The sequence below is a fragment of the Microcaecilia unicolor genome, chromosome 10 (assembly GCF_901765095.1).
Source record: "Microcaecilia unicolor chromosome 10, aMicUni1.1, whole genome shotgun sequence".
Taxonomy (NCBI): domain Eukaryota; kingdom Metazoa; phylum Chordata; class Amphibia; order Gymnophiona; family Siphonopidae; genus Microcaecilia; species Microcaecilia unicolor.
In genome coordinates, this window is record NC_044040.1 from 137,438,817 (window position 1) to 137,462,072 (window position 23,256).

The 23,256-nt window shown below is 45.6% G+C and overlaps 1 protein-coding gene across 1 annotated transcript in view; it reads right to left on the reverse strand.

Moving 5' to 3' along the window:
• The window catches only part of PPP1R7 (protein phosphatase 1 regulatory subunit 7), a 229,391-nt gene that overhangs the window by 192,173 nt on the left and 13,962 nt on the right, over positions 1–23,256 (reverse strand). Inside the window, 1 exon segment of the mRNA XM_030215930.1 lies at positions 1,099–1,154. Coding sequence (XP_030071790.1) covers positions 1,099–1,154 — 56 coding nt within the window.

A 23,256-nucleotide genomic window follows, 5' to 3' on the forward strand; every position in this document is an offset into this window, starting at 1 on the left:
GGACTGTCACGAGAAGTCTTGGCAGCCATTTCTACTGAAACTGGCCGTGGGCAGGAGTGAATGAGGAGGCTCCTATGCCCACTACCCACCAACGCAGTAGAGATTCAGAGTGTGTGAAAGTGAGAGGCTTTCTGAAATAGTCTGTTGTCACTGAGGAGAGGACCAAATAAAGTAACCGGATACACAGGTGTTGGAAATTAACTTAACATCCAAAAAAATATACAAATGCATTTAAAATTATCAACACATTCCACATATTGCCACAGAACTTGCAAACCTACTGCAGGAATCCAGGGACTGTGGTTACATTTGCTCAGACAAAATCTCCATTCCCGGTTCAGTTTGTGCTTGTTAGGAGCACAAGATATTTTGTTCCTTAATCATCAACACATAGGGGGTCTTTTACAAAGGCGCACTAGTGTTATTAGAACGCGCTAAATGCTAGAGACACCCAAAGGAATATATGGGCATCTCTAGCGTTTAGCCCATGCTTATTTTTAGAACATGCTAACAATGGACTGGAGTGGAGGAGTGGCCTAGTGGTTAGAGCACTGGTCTTGCAATCCAGAGGTGGCCGGTTCAAATCCCAGTGCTGCTCCTTGAGATCTTGGGCAAGTCACTTAACCCTCCATTGCCTCAGGTACAAACTTAGATTGTGAGCCCTCCTGGGACAGAGAATTATCCATTGTACCTGAATGTAGCTCACCTTAAGCTACTACTGAAAAAGGTATGAGCAAAATCTAAATAAATAATAATAATAATGCTAGCACGCCTTTGTAAAAGAGGCCTACAATGAATAACCTAAAAACTTCATTATATTAGTGCATAAACAGACTGAGTGTGGCATTCTACCATGGCGAGGTTTTATTATCAGGGAGTGCTGAAGAAGGAAACACATCCTGCATACCATAATAGCTAGAATAGTATTTCCCCTACACGTATCTTAGAGTCTACATTAGGTGATGCTGAGGAAGATGTTGGCCAGATCAGGTAAATCTATACAAGCAAGCACAGCTAACGTTTCTCCATACTATTTTCTCATTTTCCCACCTCTTCTCAAAACAGCCAGTGAGACAAGAAACATAACTAATGTACTACCTCAGCCTCTGGGTCCAGGTTTAGCGTCTCCATATCTACAGGGGTCATCTGTCCACCTGCAACAGGAAAACATGAGAAATCTGCTGAATTAAAGCAGCTGTTAAACAAAATAAGTGGATATCCACATGGAGAGAAAGGAGATTACTTTCTACCCTCTCCCTCTAAGCACCATCATTTCCCCTGCATTTCTCAAAACCATGGGTTCAGCCCACAGCTTTCTCTGCCCCTTCTCCAGAGTGCCTACCTCCTGGTTTTCTCCACATGCCACACCCCCTCTCTGTTCCCCTTTTCTCTGCCTCCTACATTTCACAGTTCTCTCCCCACTCTTCTGCCTTCACTCCCCCACCCACAGTGATCTCACTTCCTAATTCCCAGCAACACCCCTAGTTTTGTCCATCCTCCACCATTCCTTATTTCTCTCCCTCACAGGCATGTACCTCATACCTCTCCTTTCTTTCCCCCATCCCAGCACTCATTTCCTTTCTTCTTCTTCTCTCAAGCAGAGCTGGTGCAATAGTAGTGGGAAGCTTAGGTGAACCTTCAGTCTTGCCCCTCCTCCTCCCAAATTAACTTTCAGTTCCTAGGCCTGCACCTCCCCCCCAACCCCCCCCCCCTCTTTGATAATTAAACTTATTTATGATTGTCACACAAACATCCTATAAAAAAAAGCAGGTTAAAGTATGTGCTAATGGCTCTTTAAAATGCAGCTGCTAGGATCTATTGTTTTTCTTTGACTGCAGCTGCCATAGACAATCAGCCAGTCTTGCCTAATGGTTGGGCTGGCCCTACCCCAACCTCCATACCCCCCCCCCCCCCAGTTTGCTGCAGCCTTCCCCCATAGATGCTGGCACACACCCCTACCAGCAGCACACACATCCCCTCCAGGCTCCAGCTATTATCCAGCCCCTCCCGACTGTGTAACAAGAGGCAGTGGCTCACAGCTGCACATCAGACCTTAAGTTCTTCACCTGATGTCCTGGGTCCCACTGTTCCTTTGAATCATGCAAGCTTCTCTACAGCCACATGGTTCAGTAGGATCCAGGATGGCAAAGGAGGAGGATGCAGCAGCTCTAACCCCATGGGAAGCCCTGCGCTGCCTCCTCTTGATCACTGCAGAGGAGGGGAGGCTGGTTGAGCAGGTGGGGGATTCTGCATTGCTCCTGCAATTATATATAATTTCCAATGTTTTGCCTTGCTGTGCATCAAAAAGATTTGTTGACTGGCATACAATAAATTGTTTAAGTGAATACATTTTCATATTCCTTCACAAAGTCTGTATGAATAAAATTAAATAAATAAATCACTCACTCTCATACCAAAAATGGTATAGGGCTTGCACCAAAAGATGTATAAGAAACGACTGAAAACCTGAATATCTATACCATAGAGGAGAGGAGGGACAGGGATGATATGATACAGACATTTAAATGCATGAAATGTATTAATATAGAAATAAATATTTTCCAAAGAAGGTAAAACAATAAAACTTACTACAGGACATGAATTGAGGTTGCAGGGTGGTAGACTTAGGAGTACTGTCAGGAAATTCTTTTCCACAGAGTGTATAGTTGGTGCCTAAAAATGCCCTCTCAAGAGAGGTGGTAGAGGAAAAAAAATGGTGATGGAATTCAAAAAGACGTAGTGTGAACACAGAGGATCTTTAATTAGAAAATGTCGCGTGGTGCTTAGATGGCAACTCTGGCTGTGAAGAACTAAGGCCGGTGCTGGGCAAGCTTGCACGGTCTGGGTTCTGTATATGGCAATCCGGTTTAGGATGGGCTGGACAGGGCTTCGACAGAAACTCCAGTAATTTGGGATGCAAGATCAGGGCCGGACAGGCTTCTATGGTCTGTGTCCCGGAAATGACAAGATGGATTTAGATAGGCTGGAGTGGGATTTGATGGCAACTTCAGTAGTTGGAACCTAAGGACAGGGCCGAGCAGACTTCTACGGTCAATGTCCAAACATGCCAAAAAGAAAAAATAACCAAGTATTTCATATCACATTCATTTATAAACATGACTTGATAAAGCGAAGATACTTGCCTGTAGCAGGTATTCTCCGAGGACAGCAGGCTGATTGTTCACACTCATGGGTCGACATCCACAGCGGCCCCCACCTTCGGAATTTTCCAGAGGAAAAACAGCAAACTTTAGAATCCTCCAGAATGCGGGACACGTGGACCGCAGATGCGCGGCCATCTTCACGCCCACCGTGCGAGAGTCCCGCTTCAGTTATATCAAAAACAATAAGAAGGAGAAAAACAACTCCAAAGGACAGGAGGGAGGGTTTGTGAGAACAATCAGCCTGCTGTCCTCGGAGAATACCTGCTATAGGTAAGTATCTTTGCTTTCTCCGAGGACAAGCAGGCTGCTTGTTCTCACTCATGGGGTATCCCTAGCACCCCAGGCTCACTCAAAACAACAAAGGAGGTCAATTGGGCCTCGCAACGGCGAGGACAAAACAAAGATTGACATACAAAGAAAACAGCTGAGTGCGCAGCCTGGAACAGAACAAAAATGGGCCTAGGGGGATGGAGTTGGATTCTAAACCCCAAACAGATTCTGCAGCACCGCCTGCCCAAACCAACTGTCACGTTGGGAATCCTGCTGAAGGCAGTAATGAGATGTGAATGTGTGGACTGATGACCACGTCGCAGCCTTGCAAATCTCCTCTATAGTGGCTGACTTCAAGTGGGCCACTGACGCTGCCACGGCTCGAACACTTTGAGCCATGACATGACCCTCAAGAGTCAGCCCAGCTTGGGCATAAGTGAAGGAAATGCAATCTGCTAGCCAACTGGAAATGGTGCATTTCCCGACAGCGACTCTCCTACTGTTGGGATCAAAAGAAACAAACATTTGGGCGGACTGACTGAAGGGGCTTGTCCGCTCCACATAGAAGGCCAATGCTCTCTTGCAATGTATGCAACTGACGTTCAGCAGGGCGTGTATGAGGACGGGGAAAGAATGTTGGCAAGACAATTGACTGGTTCAGATGGAACTCCGACACAACCTTTGGCAAGAACTTAGGTTGAGTGCGGAGGACTACTCTGTTGTGATGAAACTTGAGGTAAGGAGCATGCACTACCAAGGCTTGAAGCTCACTGACTCTACGAGCTGAAGTAACAGCCACCAAAAAAATGACCTTCCAGGTCAAATACTTCAGATGGCAGGAATTCAGTGGCTCAAAAGGAGGCTTCATCAGCTGGATGAGAACGACGTTGAGATCCCATGACACTGGTGGAGGTTTGACAGGGGGCTTTGACAAAAGCAAACCTCTCATGAAGTGAACAACTAAAGGCTGTCCAGAGATAGGCTTACCTTGTATACGATAATGAAAAGCACTAATTGCACTAAGATGAACTCTTATGGAGTTGGTCTTGAGACCAGACTCTGACAAGTATAGAAGGTATTCAAGCAGGGTCTGTGTAGGACAAGAGCGAGGATCTAGGGCCTTGCTGTCACACCAGACGGCAAACCTCCTCCATTTGAAAGAGTAACACCTCTTCGTGGAATCTTTCCTGGAAGCAAGCAAGACTCGGGAGATACCCTCAGAAAGACCCAAGGAGGCGAAGTCTACGCCCTCAACATCCAGGCCATGAGAGCCAGAGACTGGAGGCTGGGATGCAGAAGCGCCCCCTCGTTTTGAGTGATGAGGGTTGGAAAACATTCAAATCTCCATGGTTCTTCGGAAGACAACTCCAGTCTTCCAGAAGAAGGGGGAACCAAATCTGACGCAGCCAAAAGGGAGCAATCAGAATCATAGTTCCGCAATCTTGCTTGAGTTTCAGCAAAGTCTTCCCCACCAGAGGTATGGAAGGATATGCATACAGAAGGCCGTTCCCCCAATGAAGGGGAAAAGCATCTGACGCTAGTCTGTCGTGGGCCTGAAGTCTGGAACAGAACTGAGGGACCTTGTGACTGATCTGAGTGGCGAAAAGATCCACCAAGGGGGTGCCCCACTCTTGGAAGATCTTGCGCACTATGCGCAAGTTGAGTGACCACTCATGAGGTTGCATGATTCTGCTCAACCTGTCGGCCAGACTGTTGTTTACGCCTGCCAGATATGTGGCTTAGAGATACATTCCGAAACAGTGAGCCCAAAGCCACATCTGGACGGCTTCCCGACACAGGGGGCGAGATACGGTGCCCCCCTGCTTGTTGATGCAGTACATGGCAACCTCATTGTCTGTCTGAATTTGAATAATTTGATTGGACAGCCGATCTCTGAAAGCCTTTAGAGCGTTCCAGACTGCTCGCAACTCCAGGAGATTGATCTGAAGACCTGATTCCTGAAGGGACCAAGCTACTTGAGTGTGGAGCCCATCTACATGCACTCTCCACCCCAGGAGAGATGCATCTGTCGTCAGCACTTTTAGAGGCTGAGGAATTTGGAAGGGACGTCCCAAGGTCAAATTGGATCGAATTGTCCACCACTGAAGGGAATTGTGAAATTTGGTGAACAGCTGGATCGCATCCTCTAGATTCCCTGCAGCTTGATACCACTGGGAAGCTAGGGTCCATTGAGCAGATCTCATGTGAAAGTGGGCCATGGGCGTCACATGAACTGTGGAGGCCATGTGGCCCCAGAAGTCTCAACATCTGCCGAGCTTTGATCTGCTGCGACGCTCTGGCCAGGAAAACTAGGGACAGAAGATTGTCTGCCCTCGCCTCGGGAAGATAGGCGCGAGCCGTCTGTGAATCCAGCAGAGCCTCAATAAATTCCAGTCTTTGAACAGGGAAAAGATGGGACTTGGGGTAATTTATAACAAACCCTAGAACCTGTAGCAGTTGAATCATCATCTGCATGGACTGTAGAGCTCCTGCCTCTGAGGTGTTCTTCACCAGCCAATCATCGAGATAAGGGAACACATGCACTCCCAGTCTGCATAGCGACAACGGAACTACTGCCAAGCATTTTGTAAAAACCCCGGGTGCAGACACGAGACCAAAGGGTAGCACACAATACTGAAAGTGTTGTGTTCCCAGACGAAATCGAAGATACCTCCTGTGAGCTGGAAGTATCAGGATGTGTGTATAAGCATCCTTTAAGTCCAGAATGCATAGCCAATCATTTTTCTGAATCATGGGAAGAAGGGTGCCCAGGGAAACCATCCTGAACTTTTCTCGGACCAGGTATTTGTTCAGGGCCCTTAGGTCTAGGATGGGACGCATCCCCCCCGTCTTCTTTTGCACAAGGAAGTACCTGGAATAGAATCCCAGCCCTTCTTGCCTGGGTGGAACGGGCTCGACCGCACTGGCGTTGAGAACGGCGGAGAGTTCCTCTGCAAGTACCTGCCTGTGCTGGAAGCTGAAGGACTGAGCTCCTGGTGGGCAATTTGGAGGTGTGGAAATCAAATTGAGGGAGTATCCTAGTTGGACTATTTGAAGAACCCACCGATTGGAGGTTATGAGAGGCCACCTTTGGTGAAAAGATTTTAACCTCCCTTCGACCGGCAGATCATCCAGCACAGACACTTTTAAACCGGCTATGCTCAACTGGAGCCAGTCAAAAGCCCGTCCTTGCTTTTGCTGGGGAGCTGCAGGGGCCTGTCTAGTCGCACACTGTTGACGAGAACAAGTGCACTGGGGCTGAACCTGAGAAGGCTGTGGAGAAGGTGGAGAGTACCTAAGCTTATTGTAAGCATAGGGAGCATTCCTCCTTCCCCTGAAAAAACGTCTACCTGATGAGGTAGATGAAGAAGGCGCTCGGTGGGAGAGTTTGTCGAGGGCGGTTTCCCGCTGGTGGAGCTGCTCGACCACCTGCTCAACTTTCTCGCCAAAATTATTATCCCCCCGGCAAAGGAACATCCGCAAGCCGCTGCTGGACTCGATTGTCCAGGTAAGAGGCACGCAGCCATAAGAGTCTGCGCATCACTATACCTTGAGCAGCGGATCTGGATGCAACATCAAAAGAGTCATAAGAACCCCTGGACAGGAATTTACGACATGCCTTCAGCTGCCTGACCACCTCCTGAAAAGGCCTGGCGTGCTCTGGAGGGAGCTTGTCCACCAAGTCCACCAGTTGCTTCACATTGTTCCGCATGTGGATGCTCATGTAGAGCTGGTACGACTGAATCTTGGACACGAGCATGGAGGACTGATAGGCCTTCCTCCCAAAACAGTCCAGGGTTCTAGATTCTCATCCCAGGGGCACCGAGGCAAAGTCTCTAGAACTCCTGGCTCTCTTGAGAGCGGAATCCACAACCATAGAGTTGTGAGGTAACTGTGACTTCATCAACTCAGGTTCTCCGTGAATCCGATATTGGGGCTCAGCTTTTTTGGGAATGGTGGGATTAGTTAGTGGTTTCATCCAGTTCCTAAGCAATGTCTCCTTAAGGACATTATGCAAAGGGATAGTGGATGACTCCTTAGGTGGCGAAGGATAGTCAAGGACCTCGAGCATCTCAGTCCTTGGCTCATCCTCAGATAGCACAGGGAAGAGAACAGCCACAGACATTTCCCGGACAAATGAAGAGAAAAAAAGGCTCTCCGGGGGAGAAAGCTTTCTTTATGGTGAAGGAGTAGGATCAGAGGGAAGACCACAAGACTCCTCGGAAGAGAAATATCTGGGATCCTCCTCTTGCTCCCACGAGGCATCCTTGTCGGTGTCAGACAAGAGTTCTCTGACTGCAGTCCGAAACCGGGCCCGTCTCGACTCCGAGGAACCACGTCCTCGATGGCGACGTCGAGAGGTCGACTCCCGTGCCAGTGGCGATGAAGCTCCTTCCAACGATGTTGACGGGGAGTCGACCTGGGTGGCAGCTGAAGCCAATGCCGCAAGCGGCACCGGCGTCGGGGACCTCACCACAGGCCTAGAGCCAGCTGCTGCTTCCATCAACAGTACCGAGGGCGCAAGCACTCCCGGTACCGGAACAGACTGACGCAGCAGCCCTTACAGAACACCTAGGAGAATGGCTCGGATGCGCTCGTCCAGAGTCTCTGCCGGGAAAGGCTGTGGGGCCGGTGCAGGAGTCGAAGGCAGAACCTGCGAAGAGTGAAGAGTCGGTACCGGGCTGTCTGATGACCGACACCTCTTGAATGGAGGGTGAGTGGCCCTCACGGCGTCGATGTTTCACGGGTGCCGAATCCTTCGACGCCCCGGAGCTCCCGGTACCGTGTGTAGAAGGAGACCGATGACGGTGCTTCTTAGCCTTCGCTCGATGCACGTCATCGGTACCGACGAGGAGTACATGGAATCCACACGCCTCCTCAGGGTCGGGTCCAAAAGTAGTCGGTCTCGGTGGGCCTGCATAGCAGGAGTTGTCGAGGCAGGTGGAGACCCACTCGATGGCTCATTGCTCCCAGCGTGTGGTGGTCTCCGGACAGCCATTACCTGCGCTCCCGATGTCGACGTCGAAGAACCGGGCGAAGCTCCAAACAGATGGTCCCGCTGAGCTTGTCTCGACGCCTGTGTCTGCTTTGTAAGGCTAAGACACAACTTACATGCGTCTGGGCGATGGTCGGGCCCAAGGCACTGAAGACACCATGCGTGGGGGTCGGTACCTGTGATCGCCCCGTTGCACCGAGAACACTTCTTGAAGCTGCTGGGAGTCCTCGATGACATGGACAGAAAAATAGCGGCGGCGAAATCAAAATTCTCGATTGTGCCAAGAAAAAGGACACAAAAGGAAGAATGTGTACACATGGCCTAAGCGAGCCGCGATGAAAGCTTACAAAAACTTAGAAAGAGCAAAACTAAAAAGTAAGGGACTTTTTTTTTTTTTTTAAAGGGAACAGGATTAGGTAGAAAGGAAAAAGAAAGAAAGAGCAAAGCTCAAAATGCGAAGGTTTCCTCAGGGGCCGAACGGAGAGAGACTGGAAGCAGCCACTCTCCAACCGCAGAAAAGAAGAAACTGAAGCGGGACTCTCACGCAGCGGGTGGAAAGATGGCCGCGCATGCGCGGTCCGAATTCTGGAGGATGCTAATGTTTGCAGTTTTTCCTCTGGAAAATTCCGAAGGTGGGGGCCGCCGTAGAAGTCGACCCATGAGTGAGAACAAGCAGCCTGCTTGTCCTCGGAGAATGAGTGTGACTGTTGGGCAGACTGGATGAACCATTCAGGTCTTTATCTGCTGTCACTTACTATGTTACTATGAATCACATTATGTTAGACCAAGGTCCATCAAGTCCAGCATCCTGTTCCTGAAGACCTCTAACCTGTTTAGCCTTTCTTCATAAAGGTAGGGTTCTATCCCCTTTATCATGGTTATTGTCCTCTAAGCTTTTTCTATTTTTGCTATATCTATTTTGAAGTAGAGTGATCAGAAAAGTACCCAATAATAAGAATCATGATATTTTCAATTTTGTTCTCCATTCCTTTTTGAATAATCCCTAAAATTCTATTGTTTTGTGGCAGCCATGGTACAGTGAGCTGGAAATGTCAATGCACTGTTCATGACAACTCTGATATCTTCTTCTTGAGTGGCAATTCCTAACTCAGCACCCAGCACATAATTTATACCCTGGGGGAATTATGCATGTACCTAACTTTGCAGTCTGTGCTTTATTGCATTGTCACATAATTCCCCAAGGTCCTGGAAAAAATAAGCTGAAAATATGCAATGCACAGCAGTAAAAGGCCGCAAAAGTGATTGGACATGGCTGACTGCCGATCACTCTGTACCTCTTGTTTCTGCAGTGCCAGAAACAGACAGATGAAATCATCAAGGAGATGGAATGATCAGAACCATGCTAAAGGCGCCTTCAGTGTCACAGCTGTTAAGTTAGAAGCCCTGCAAAGAAGGTAAAACTTATGGCTTCAAATGTGTCTCAGATGGGATTCCTCAACTGTTCCCTGTTCTTTCCCTGCATGTTGACCTGGCTGGTCTTGAGCAGGGAGCTTCTGCACGTTTGTTGCCTGTGTAGGAGTCTGATGGCAGCCTCAGAAGACTGATTAAGGAGAAAAGGAGAAAGAGAGAAAGGAGGTGTCCGATGAGAGGTGCTTGATGAGGAAGCAGGCCTGATAATTGAGAAGAGATTACCCGATAGAGAAAGGAGGCATTAGATAGGTAGAAGGTGGCTGCAAAGATATTAGCAAAACATCAGAGTTTACACAAAGTGTTTATTCTGTAGTTCTTAAAATTAATACACTACAACATTTTACAGTGATATTTATTACAGCCCTTAGGTTTGGACTTTTCATGACAGATATGCATGTGTGCGCCTGTGAGGTCTCTTCGTTACACCCATCTGCAGATTACTCCATCCTAGACATATCTAGTGACACACCACATGCACATATAGATCCAAAACTACACACCTGTAGTCATCCTCTATTCAGAGCCCGCATCTGTAGCCTATTTTCCGCCCACTCTCACTCAACCATGGTGAACAAGTACACAGATAACTTTAATACAAACCTAAAGACAGACTACCCATGCAGTCACATATGCAGAAACAACCCTACCCACTCAAACACATCAAAACCCAGCTCACTCACAGGAACATACTGCACCCACCCTAACACACTACTATACAAGGTTAGTCATTCACTACGCATGCAGTTGCACACTCACACAAAACATCCCCCCATCCTCTCAACCCCACAAGTACATCTCAACCATATGCTTGTAGACATCCATCACATTCATCTCTCTACCACCAACCTAACTTGCTTTTGTCACACTTTTAGCATGACCTTTACAACTTTGCTTACTCTTAGATTTTATTTTACAGGATTTTTAATGAGTTATGTTTCAACAATTTTATTGATGAACAACCAAAACATACAACATTCGGTAAACATAGAAAGAAAGCAAATTCTCATGTTGTAACAGTCACATCAGTTCAAATAATGCCAATGTCATCGTATTAATATTGTCCTCCCCCCCCCCCTAATCCTTCTAGCCTACTCACATACATGGGTGGATTAACAATTCAGAATATAACTTTGCCCCTTCGTAGTATGCCTTGTAGCGCTATAGAAATGATAAGTAGTAGTAGTAGGAAGGGTAACCCAGAGGGCCTCCCATTTATCTCTAAACCGAGAACCGGGGATACTATCCATATGTCGAACCTCACATCGGTCAATCTTCATTTGACAGATCAACTGCATTCTCCACCATTGCAAGGAGGGGCCCGAAGAGGAGAGCCAAAACTTTAAAATAGTCGCTAGTCCAAAAAATATGGCAGTCCCCATAAACCCTATCGGGGGAGCAGCCATGAACAAATATTGATTAAAAAGAAGCAATGGGTCCCAAACCAGTGAACATCCCCACATGTCCTCCACCGCCCCCAGGAGGCCCTTCCAAAAGCAACTCACAGCTGGACATGATCAAAACATATGGCCCAGTGTTGGCAAAGCTCCCCCACACTTTACACAAGATCCACACTCTGATATTTTCGCCCTAAAAGTCCTACACGGTGATACCTATAATCGAAGAAAAAAGTGAGAGTTTTTCTCTTTGAGGGATTGATAAACGTTGAGCATATATTTTCTTAATACAGGCTTTATATAGGTCTACTGAAATTACACAACCAAGATCATTGGACCAGCTGCTAGCTAACCTAGCGTAATCTAATTCAGCCATGGTATCTTTCAGTTGATGATGATGAAACTTTAGCGGAACCGGCTGTTGCGAGCCTAAAGAAAATGTTTCTGACAAAATATCTATAACATCTTCTGTTAGATCTGTCCATGTCAGGGATGTAATATAATGTCATAACTGAAAGTAAGCAGAATAGTGCCTAGATGGAATCTCATAAAGCTTAGTTATTTCAGCAAATGATTTGATATGCCCTTTCTCATTTAAGACCTAGGCAAGGTAAACAATGCCCTTCTTAGCCCATAAGCTAAACACACTAGATCCCTGACCCGGTGGGAAAGCTGGATTATTACAAATCGGAAGCAAGGGGGAGCAGCCAGCCAAGAGGTGATGACGGCGACACAGCCACCTCCAGGCCGCTCTCATGGCAGCCAACAGCGGATGCCGGCGGAAGGCATGCCTAGGCAAGCTACCCCTCGAATGAAGTAAGCAAATAAAGTGGACCCCTGGGAACACTGATGTTTCTACTGGAGTTAGAGAGAACTCAGAAGTAGCCTCATCATGCAGGCTACCGTAAGTGCCCTTATGCTCAGCAAGCCCATCCCCCCGCTCTCCCTTGGTGCCACCAATACAGTCATAGGAAGTCTAGGGTGTTTCCCGTTCCACAAAAAGGATTAAATTAACTGGTCCAGCGTCCTCTCATCCTTCCGAAATGAAAACAGGGGCAATTGCTGAAACACATAAAACAATTTAGGTACCAAAATCATATTAACTAGTGCAATCTGGGCCTATAAAGTCAAAGGGAGAGCCTGCCAGACTACCAGCTTCTACTTTGTCATCTCCAATAAAGGATATACATTAGCTGTATAGAAAGCGCCCAAGTTTCTAGTAAGAGACACCACCAGATATCTCAAGGCCGAATCCTCCCATCTCAAAGGAAATCTTCCCCTCCAGGATTTCTGTAAATCCTCATCCATTGCCATGGCACATGATTTTTGCAAATTTAAAGTAAAACCCGACAATCTGCCAAACTGTCCTATGAGATCTAGAGCCTGCGGAACAGAGTTCTCCGGATCAGAGAGACGAAGCATAATGTCATCCGCGTAAGCCAACGCTACCCTCTCCTCATCTTCCACTGCTATTCCCCTAATTCCTGATGAGTGATTTAACAAACAAATTAAGGGCTCTATAGAAATGTTGAAGAGAAAGGGGACAGCCCTGTCGAGTTCCTCTCCCCACCTTGAACCACTCCAACCTACCTCCATTGATCACTATCCGCGCTCCCATCCCCATGTACAATGCCCTCAAAGCCTTTAAAAACCACTCAGGCAACCCAATCCAATCAAGTACCTGAAAAAGGTACCCCCAATTCACTTGATCAAAGGCTTTTGCTGCATCTAAGCTCACGAGCAAAGCTGGGGCACCACTATGTGCCATTGACAGAAGAATTCTCCGCACATGACCAACCGAGTGCCGTTTGGGAATAAACCCCACCTGAGTGGGCTCAATCAGCTCCATCATGTGGGGCAGCAGCTGGTAAGCCAGTATCTTGGCCAATATTTTAATATCAACATTTATCAAAGAGATGGGCCGATACGATTCCGGATCCTCAGAGGGCTTACCTGGTTTTAACAAAAGTGATATCAATGCTACATTCTCTCGCTCAGGGAACTCCACCTCCTGAATGACTGATTGGTGATATTCTAACAACGCTCCTCCTAATGTGTATTGCAAGATCTTATACAATTTTCCCCGAGAACCCATCCATACCAGGTGCCGAAAAAGATCGTAGCCCCTTAATCACCTGGTGTAACTCTTTAAATTATAAGGGAGAATCCAGTTTCTCTGCCACCGCCTCAGACAATCTGGACATACCCGCCCGAGACACAAGTTATGCACCGCAGACTGCAAAGGAGGTTCTTTCCCTTTATATACAGTGCTAAAATGATCCAGAAGAATCTGCTTCAATGAATCTGGGTGATTCGTTAATTGGCCCTGCTTATTCCTCAATGTTGCAATAGTACGGTTCCCCCCAGAGCATTTCACCAGCCTCGCCAACATGCCACCAGCCCAGTACCCAAACCTCTGGAAGCAATATTTTTGATAGACCACATGGCATTGCACCTGTTCATGCAGTAAGGAGTTAACTGAAGCTTGAAGCGCCACGTAATCTTCTCCATTTGCTTTTGTCGGATTATTTAAGAAAGAATGTTTAGCCCTGCCTAATCTTTTCTGCAAGTTCACAACGCTGCTTGCTGTCCGTTTACGTCGAGCCATCACATAGGAGATAATTTCTCCAGCAATACAGCCTTCACTGCGCACCAGAAAAGTTGTGGGTTAGACCTGTGTTGCGCATTATGTAACGCATATGATTCCCATTTGTCTCGCAAGAACTTTTGAAAATCCTGATTCCTAGTTAAATAACTAGGAAACTTCCAATTCGCTGTCAAACTAAACCCACTCGGTGTTTCTAACATTAACCACACTGGGGCGTGATCCGAAATCACCACTTGTTCCAGCTGTGAGCCAACTATCCAAGGGAAGAGGCATGCAGACGTAAAAATGTAGTCCAGCCGTGCCCAAGTCTCATGAGCTCGTGACCTATGTGAATGATCTCGCTCACCAGGATGCAAGTGTCTCCAGATGTCAATCACGGACAGGAAATCCGCAAAAGCCTTAAAGACTCCCTCTCCCGCAAACCCCTGGGACCCAATGCTTCTATCCCCCGTACAGTCTACCCTGGGATCCAAGATATCCCCTGTAATAATGAGATTTGTGCTCTGATAGGTTATAAGCTCCTTTAGCAATTTAGGGAAAAAAAAGTTTTGTCATATGTAGTAGGAGCATAGACAGTTAAAAGATAAATTTCACGCCCTTGCAGGCATAATTTAAGTAACAAATATCTACCCATCGGATCCCGCAGCAGTATTTCCGAGGTATAAGCCAAACTCTTGTGAAACAGAATTGCTACCCCCCCTCTTCGGGCTCCCGAGGAGGCTGAGTAAACTCCACCAACCCAGGTTCTTTTCAATTTACTATGCTCTAAGTCAGATAACCTAGTCTCCTGAAGACACACAATATCTGCTTTTAAACGTCCTAGATGTGAGAGGATCTTTTTTCTCTTAAATTGGGGAGGAAATCCCCCCCACATTCCACAACACTAATTTAGAACCTGACAGTTCTCATGACCACTTTCACATTGCAATAATACCAAGAACATAGGTTCCAGGGTAACAGCTCTTCCCCCAGAACCCCCCATTCCTCTGTAGTATTGGCCCTCTCTCCCACAGGTCACTCCATTTACCACATTCTCCACATCCATGCCCCAACTCATTCAAGACCTTCCCTTTGCGGTCCTCACCCCCACGCAGTCTCTTCCAATCTCTTCCTTTATGACCTATTTCTTTCCCCGTAATTGCCTTCCATACCATCGGAATGCCCCAAATGACCCCCCCAACCCCTTCTCCCCCCGCCCCTTCCCCTTTGTTGCCCCTCCCTACCTGTTCCTGCAAATGAATGCCTTGCGCAACTATCTTGCCCCCCCCAAACCCCCTCAATCACACTCATCCCCCTCGTCTTCCCCCTTTGTCCTCCCCATACAGAACCCTTGAACCTCGAGGGAACTACTACCATCGAGGTAAGATCACAAACGTGCAGAGGCCCCCGCCCCTTCATAGCCTTATATTAACACCTTCTTATATAGTTAACATGTCCTCCATCACTCGAGTCTCAAAAGACCACCAAAGTCTCAATCTCTCCCAGCTTCCATTACCACCTCCCTCCTCAGGAACACAGTATCACGGATCGAATCAGGTCAGAGGGCTGTGGCCTTGCATTTCCCGATTAAGGAACTGTTGTGCCGCTTGGTCAGTTTCAAAGGAGGACCACTTTCCATTGTAGCGAACCTTCAGGATAGCTGGGGTAAAGTAACATGAAGGGCACTTTCTTTTCTACCAGGGTGGTGCAGACTGGGTGAAATTTCCACCGTTTCACTTGTACACTGGTTGAATCGTCTTGAATCTGTGCTCCTGCATAGTTCAAAGTGTCTCTTTTCAATCTATAGCCTTGTAGGATCTCTTCCTTGTGAATGTAATTATGGACTTTAATAATTACCACTCTTGGGCGGGGATTTTTCTCGAGGTCTTCCGATTCTATGCGCCCTCTCGAAACAGAAAGGCCCTCTGCTATCCGAGAGCGCAAATTCTTTTGTTAGCCACTGTTCCAGCATGGAGCCCAGATTTTTTTCCATAATTGTTTCAGGGAGCCCCACAAGCCGTAGGTTACTTCTTCTGGCCCTGTTTTCGAGCTCGTCAAGTTTCTCCTGTTGGGCAAGCATTTTGTCTTTCAGACTGGCCAGCTCCGGCTCGTTTCTTTGCCATGCGTCCTCTGTGGTCCGTCCCGCTATCTCAGCCAAAACACTGTCTAGCTTCCCAAGTTGTCCTTCTAGCGAGACGAACCACGGGTCAAGCACGGCTCCCACTGCTGTTGCTAGCTGAGAGAGCTGCTTTTCAGAAAACTCCGCCTCACCGCCCGACATCGCGGCCGCCATCTTGGGATCCCCGCCAGCCGAGCTCACTCGATTTTTGATCCTTTCTTTGCTGTTCCAGTCGGCATTGGGACTAGGTACTGGTCCATGCACCTTCCCCCGTTCGAATTGTTGCAATTTTCCGGTATTCGAGGATCAGAAGGGCTATCTAGGGCAGAAAGACGAGCGGGGACCTCGGAGCAGTCTAAACCGCCACTACTGCTCCCACCGCATCACGAGACCTCTTTAATGAGTTATTTAATGTACTGTGTGAACAACAGAAGTATTTATTTTTGCTTATTTTTAATGTTTTATAAGAACACTAGTAAAAAAAACCCCGTTTCTGATGCAAATGAAACGGGGGCTAGCAAGGTTTTCTTCAGAGTGTGCATGTGGGAGTGTGTGTGTCCCTGCCCTCTGCCCTCTCTCCCTCCCCCTCCGAGTCCAGTCTTTCAGTGTTGTTTCCTGCTGTTCTGTGTTTTTGTTACAGAGAGAGTGAGGGCATCTCTCTCCCCTCCGAGTCCTTCACTGTTTCCTGGGATTTCGTGCTGTGCTGTTTTCCTTCACTCATGGGGAAACCGGATATCTCTGGCGCTTCACACTTCCGGCTGGAGGCTTCAGTGGTGCCTTTTATATATATAGATAAGCATTGCCACACTGGGCCAAACTGAAGGTCCATCAAGCCCAGTATCCTGTTTCCAACAGTGGCCAATCCAGGTCACAAGTACCTGGCAAGATCCCAGAACAATAAAACAGATTTTATACTGTTTATCCTACAAATAAACAATGGAGTTTCTCAAGGCCTTCTTAATAATGGCTTATGGACTTTTCTTTTACGAAATTATTGAAACCTCTTTTAAACCCTAACTGCTTTTACCACATTCTCTGGCAACAAATTCCATAGTTTAATTATACGTTGCGTGAAGAAATATTTTCTCCGGTTTGTTTTAAATTTACTACTTAGTAGCTTCATTGCATGCCCCCTAGTCCTAGTATTTTTGGAAAGACTAAACAAGCAGTTCACATCTACATGTTCCACTCCACTCAGTATTTTATAGACCTCTACCATATCTCCCCTCATCCGTCTTCTCCAAGCCGAAGAGCCCTAGCCACTTTATCCCATCCCCTTTATCATTTTTGTCATCCTTCTCTACCTTTTTTTTTAAATTCCACTATATTTTTTTGAGATGCGGTGACCAGAATTCGTTTAACCTCTCTACTATGGCCTTGTCTTCCGAGTGCCCCTTTTATCAGTCAGTCATCTAGCGGTTCAACCGATTCTTTTACCAGTTTCTTACTTCTAATATACCTAAAAATGATTTTACTATGTGTTTTAGCATTCAACACAATCTTCTTGTTAAAGTCTCTCTGTCTTCCATACCAGCGCTTTACATTTGACTTGCCAGTCAACATAGAATTGCGAAGTCTGCTGAGTAAGCTTGGGAAGCACTTATGTAAGGTGGTTGTATGACTACTTTTAGGGGTTCACTTTGCTTTTTACCCCTATTAGTTTTTTGTACCCCTGACGCAGCCTGAGGCCGAAATGTGGCCACGTCGGGTAACCTTGTAATAAACCAGTACATAAAGTACCGCCGTACTGGGAAAAGATCAAGGGTCCATCAAGCCCAGCATCCTGTCTCTGACAGCGGCCAATCCAGGCTTCAAGAACCCGGCAACCCCCCCCCCCCCCCCCCCAAAAAAAAAAAATAATGTTCAATGGACTTTTCCATCAGGAATCTGTCCAAACCCCCTTTAAATTCCGTAAGGCTAGCTGCTGTCACTACATTCTCCGGCAACAAGTTCCAGAGCCTAACAACACGCTGAGTAAAGAAAAACTTTCTCCTGTTTGTTTTAAATCTACCATATTCTAGCTTCATCTTGTGTCCCCTGGTTTTGTTGTTGCTTGAAAGTGTAAACAAACGCTTCACATCTGTCCGCTCTAATCCGCTCATTATCTTGTAGACTTCTTATCAGCCCCTCAGCCACCTTTTCTCCAAGCTGAAGAGCCCTAACCTTCTCAGCCTTTCCTCATTGGGAAGTCGTTCCATTCCCGTTATCATTTTCGTCGCCCTTCTCTGCACCTTTTCTAATACCTTTATATCTTTTTTGAGATGTGGCGACCAGAATTGGACACAATACTCGAGGTGTGGTCGCACCATGGAGCGATACAACGGCATTATAACATCCTCGTGTTTGTTTTCCATCCCTTTCCTAATACTACTCAACATTCTGTGCGCTTTCTTAGCCGCCGCAGCACACTGAGCAGAAGTTTTTAACGTCTTATCCACAATGACTCCCAGATCCCTTTCTAGGTCCGTAACTCCTAACGCAGAACCTTGCATGACATAGCTGTAATTCGGGTTCCTCTTACCCACATGCATCACTTTGCACTTGTCAACATTGAACTTCATCTGCCACTTGCACGCCCAATCCCCCAGTCTCGCGAGGTCCTCCTGTAATCTTTCACACGCCTCCTGCGACTTGATGACCCTGAATAATTTTGTGTCATCTGCGAATTTAAATTACCTCACTAGTTACTCCCATCTCTAGGTCATTTATAAATATGTTAAAAAGCAGCGGTCCCAACACAGACCCCTGCGGGACCCTACTAACTACCCTTTTCCACTGAGAATACTGACCATTCAACCCTACTCTTTGCTTTCTATCTTTCAACCAGCTCTTAATCCATAGTAATACCCTACCTACAATCCCATGACTCTCCAGTTTCCTCGGAAGTCTTTCATGAGGCACTTTGTCAAACGCCTTTTGAAAATCCAGATACACAATATTCACCGGCTCCCCATTATCCACATGTTTGTTCACCCCCTCAAAAAATGCAGTAGATTGGTGAGGCAAGACTTCCCTTCACTAAATCCGTGCTGTTTCATCAGCCCATGTTTTTGTATGTGCTCTGTAATTTTGTTCTTGATAATAGCCTCTACCATTTTGCCCGGTACTGACGTCAGACTCACCGGTCTGTAATTTCCCGAATCTCCTCTGGAACCTTTTTAAAAAATCGGCGTAACATTGGCTACCCTCCAGTCTTCCGGTACCACACTTGATTTTAGGGATAGATTGCATATTACTAACAGTAGCTCTACAAGTTCATTTTTCAGTTCTATTAGTACTCTGGGATGAATACCATCGGGTCCTGGTGATTTACTACTCTTCAGTTTGCAGAACTGACCCATTACATCCTCCAAGTTTACAGAGAATTTGTTCAGTTTCTCCAACTTGCCCGCTTCAAATACGCTTTCCGGCATCGGTGTCCCTACCAAATCCTCCTCGGTGAAGACCGAGGCAAAGAATTCATTTAATTTCTCCGCTATGGCTCAGTCTTCCCTGATCGCCCCTTTAACACCATTTTCCATCAGCGGCCCAACCGATTTAGACAACTTCCTGCTTTTAATGTATCTAAAAAAATCTTTACTATGTATTTTCGCTTCTAACGCTAACTTTTTCTCAAAGTCCTTTTTTGCCCTCCTTATCTCTACTTTGCATTTGGCTTGGCATTCCTTATGTTTTATCTTGTTACCTTCAGTCGGTTCTCTTCTCCACTTTCTGAATGATTATGTTTTGGTTCTAATGACTTCATTTACCTTACTGTTTAGCCACGCCAGCTGACGTTTGGGTTTTTTTCCCCCTTTTTCTAATACGCGGAATATATTTGTCCTGTACCTCCAGGATGGTGTTTTTAAACAGCATCCATGCCTGATGCAAGTTTTTTATCCTGCGAGCTGCACCTTTCAGTCTTTTTTTCACCATTTTTCTCATTTTGTCGTAATCACCTTTTCTAAAGTTAAATGCTAGTGTATTTGATTTCCTAAGTTCACTTACTTCAATGCCAATATCAAAACTGATCATATTATGATCACTGTTATCAAGCGGCCCTCGCTCAGTTACCCCCCACACCAGATCATGAACTCCAGTAATGACTAATTCTACTATTTTTCCTTCTCTTGTGGGCTCCTGAACCAGCTGTTCCATGAAGCTGTCCTTGATTTCATCAAGAAATTTCACCTCCCTAGCATGTACCGATGTTACATTAACCCAGTCTATATGTGGATAATTGAAATCACCCATTAATATTACATTGCCCAATTTATTCACTTCCCTAATTTCCTTTGACACTGCTGCGTCCGTCCGCTCGTCCTGGCCAGGCGGAGGGTAGTACACTCCTATCACCGTCCTTTTCCCCTTTTCACGTGGAATTTCAATCCACAAAGATTCCAATCCACTTGTTCTGTTACCCTCCTGTTCCATTTTTTTGTCATTTTTGATCTGCTTTTTTTCTTTTGGTTTGTTATACTTGTTCTTCTCCAGTCCTCTGGAAATTCTTCATCTCCAAAGATAAATCAAATAGAAGTAGAAGAGTATCTTGGGTGTATATCTTCAAGTATCACTATTGCCAAATGGGTTACTTTTGCACATTCTATGATAGGAATAAATCTCACTCCATGTTGAAGATGATCCCAATATCTCAGACCTACAGCTAGCCCTCATCTCAACATTTGCTTTGTGCCAAAGAGAACATCTTTCTGGAGTTCATAAGGTGCAATATATACAGAGAACATATAGAGATGTGCTTGGAGATTATTCAGGCTGCAGGCACACAATACAATCAGAACAATTTTCTATCTTTCTATCTTTCCAATATAATCTTCATCTTTGATTGTATGTTCATTTTTATTTGATATACCATCTTAGTTGAGTGATTGCACTTGTTGGTATAGGAGGATCTTCTCTTGGCACCAATACTTATATTACTTCTCTCTCCCCAATGTCTCTTGAAATACTTCCTCCTTCTTATTAGGCATAGTACGTGAAGCCTGCCAGATAGACAGGTCTGCTAGACTGATTCTATTGCACAATATGATCTATACAAAGTATCCAGGACCTCATGTCTAGCTGATATTGTAGCAAGAAGACTTACTTTTACTTACTTTAATTGCTGCATTTGTATCCCACATTTTCCCACCTATTTGCAGGCTCAATGTGGCTTACATTGTTCCGTCATAGCGATCGCCATTCCAGAGTGAGAGATACAAGTGGTATTACATAAAGATCATGAGTGACATAGTAGATTAATCAAACAGGTATAAAAGAGATCACAATTCGGGATAAGAGAAAGTAGTATTGCGTTAAAGTTCATATGATGGGTCGGACTTCAGTCCATATCTAGTAATCACCTCATGCAGGGCATGTCCTTTGCATGTCATCATGTTTCTCATTATGTCCAAACCACTATTCTTCCTTTGCTGAAAGTTTATATACTGCTCCTATGTAGATAATTTTTCTAGGTTTTTCAGGAGCCAATATACAGGTCAGCGGCTCCCTGTATTTCAGAGCCCCTATTGTGTCCCTAATGTAAAGGGCTGCTCCTCCCCATTTTTACCTGGTTTGCTTCATCTGAATGTATACACAGGGATAGTTATACTCAGAGCTTTTTTTTCTGGAAAGGTTCTGGTATCCAGATGCAGGGCTATCCTTGAAAGGAGGACGGGAGCTGTGATGGAAGGGAGAAGGGATTCAAGGTAATTGTCCAGCCACCCACGCCCCCACCTCCACCCCCAGCAATTGGCTTTAGAGTTCAGTCACAAGCATGATCCTCTCCCTTTTACATATTTGCTCTTGCCAGTAGGAGACATAAGAGAGAAGCATTCATACCTGCTGGTGGCTCCTCTGCCACCATCATGCCATAGGAAAAGCAACAGGAAGGGAAGAGGTTGAAAGACAGCATATATGAGAAAAGAGAGAGAGAGAAAAAACAAAAACAGAAAAAGACAGACATACAGACACTACTATAGGTGCTTTGTGCTTTTTTCTCTTTTCCTCCTCTCCCCGTGCTATTCTCCTTCTCCTACTAGTGTTTTCCAATTCAGAATATGTTGTTGGCATGACAAAATTGATTAGATTACTAATAAAAGGAGAAAAAAAAGTATAATGTGCTAACAGTAAATAAAATTATAGTGTACGGAATGGTTTACTGGTGCCTGTTTTGTTCCAAGTCATAGAATGCAGCATGGTGCCCCAACGCTTTTAACGAATGCCCTTTAAAGAGCATTCCTCTGCTTCCTACTCTGTCTAGCCCTGTACCTCTTACAAAGCAGCTTGCAAAAATCAGGAGGGAGGGGTGGGAATGATGTAGACAGGACAGAGAATTACTGTAAACCCAATTCCTCTTCCCTCCAGTCATTTCCTAAGAAGCGATGCAGAAGATTTTTTTAGCTCATGCCTTTCTCAGAAATTCAAGGCAGGTTATAATTAAGTTTAGTAGATCTTTTCCTGTCCCAAGAATGCTTAGAATTTAATTTGGTACCTAATTTGCTCAAGATTACAAACAGTAGCGATGAAATTTGAGCCTAGCTTTCCTGGTTCTCAGCCCTCTGCTCTAACCACTAGTCTACTCTTTTACTGCACATTAAAAATACAAGTTTCAAAAAATGCTGAATTATGGCCAGTCAAGCATTAGCAGGGAAAAAGAGCTTTGCCTGCCTCCCAATCCTGGCTCCATAAAAGTAACCACATCCAAGTCTGCCTCTACTTCAGTGGACTCCAGGTCAATAATCTTGTTAAAAGATTTCAAACAAATGGCACTGGCGAAGGCCTGGAAAAAAGTAGCAACCTTCACCATTAAAGAGGTGCTAATTAGAGTTGACTATCTACACCTGATGTCGAGACTGACGGCTGTGAGAAAAGGTCAGCTGCACATATACCAGAAAATTTGGCAACCATATGATAATGTAAAAAATGATTTATTTTAGAACTACAAAACTGTGAGGTAAGGGGGGAGAGGGGTGGGAAAAGTTATAATGGGGGAAAAAAGGTACTGAATGTAGATATTGACTGCTGATGTGAACTGTAACAAAAGTATGTTTTCAAACGATATTGGTCAATGTTTTGTAAGATTGTTATATTAAAATAAAAATAAATTAAAAAAAAAAAAGATTTCAAACATTTGCACACTGGACTCTTCACGATCATGTTGTGTTTCTCTCAATTTCCTTCATTTTCCGCACCTTTTAATCAGCTATCTTTCCTCAATGTCTCATTTTTGTCTTCCAAATATTAAATATATAGGTGATTGATGATTTTATAACCATTCATGACTCACCTTGAGGGAGTGCAATTCATGCCTCCCCTTC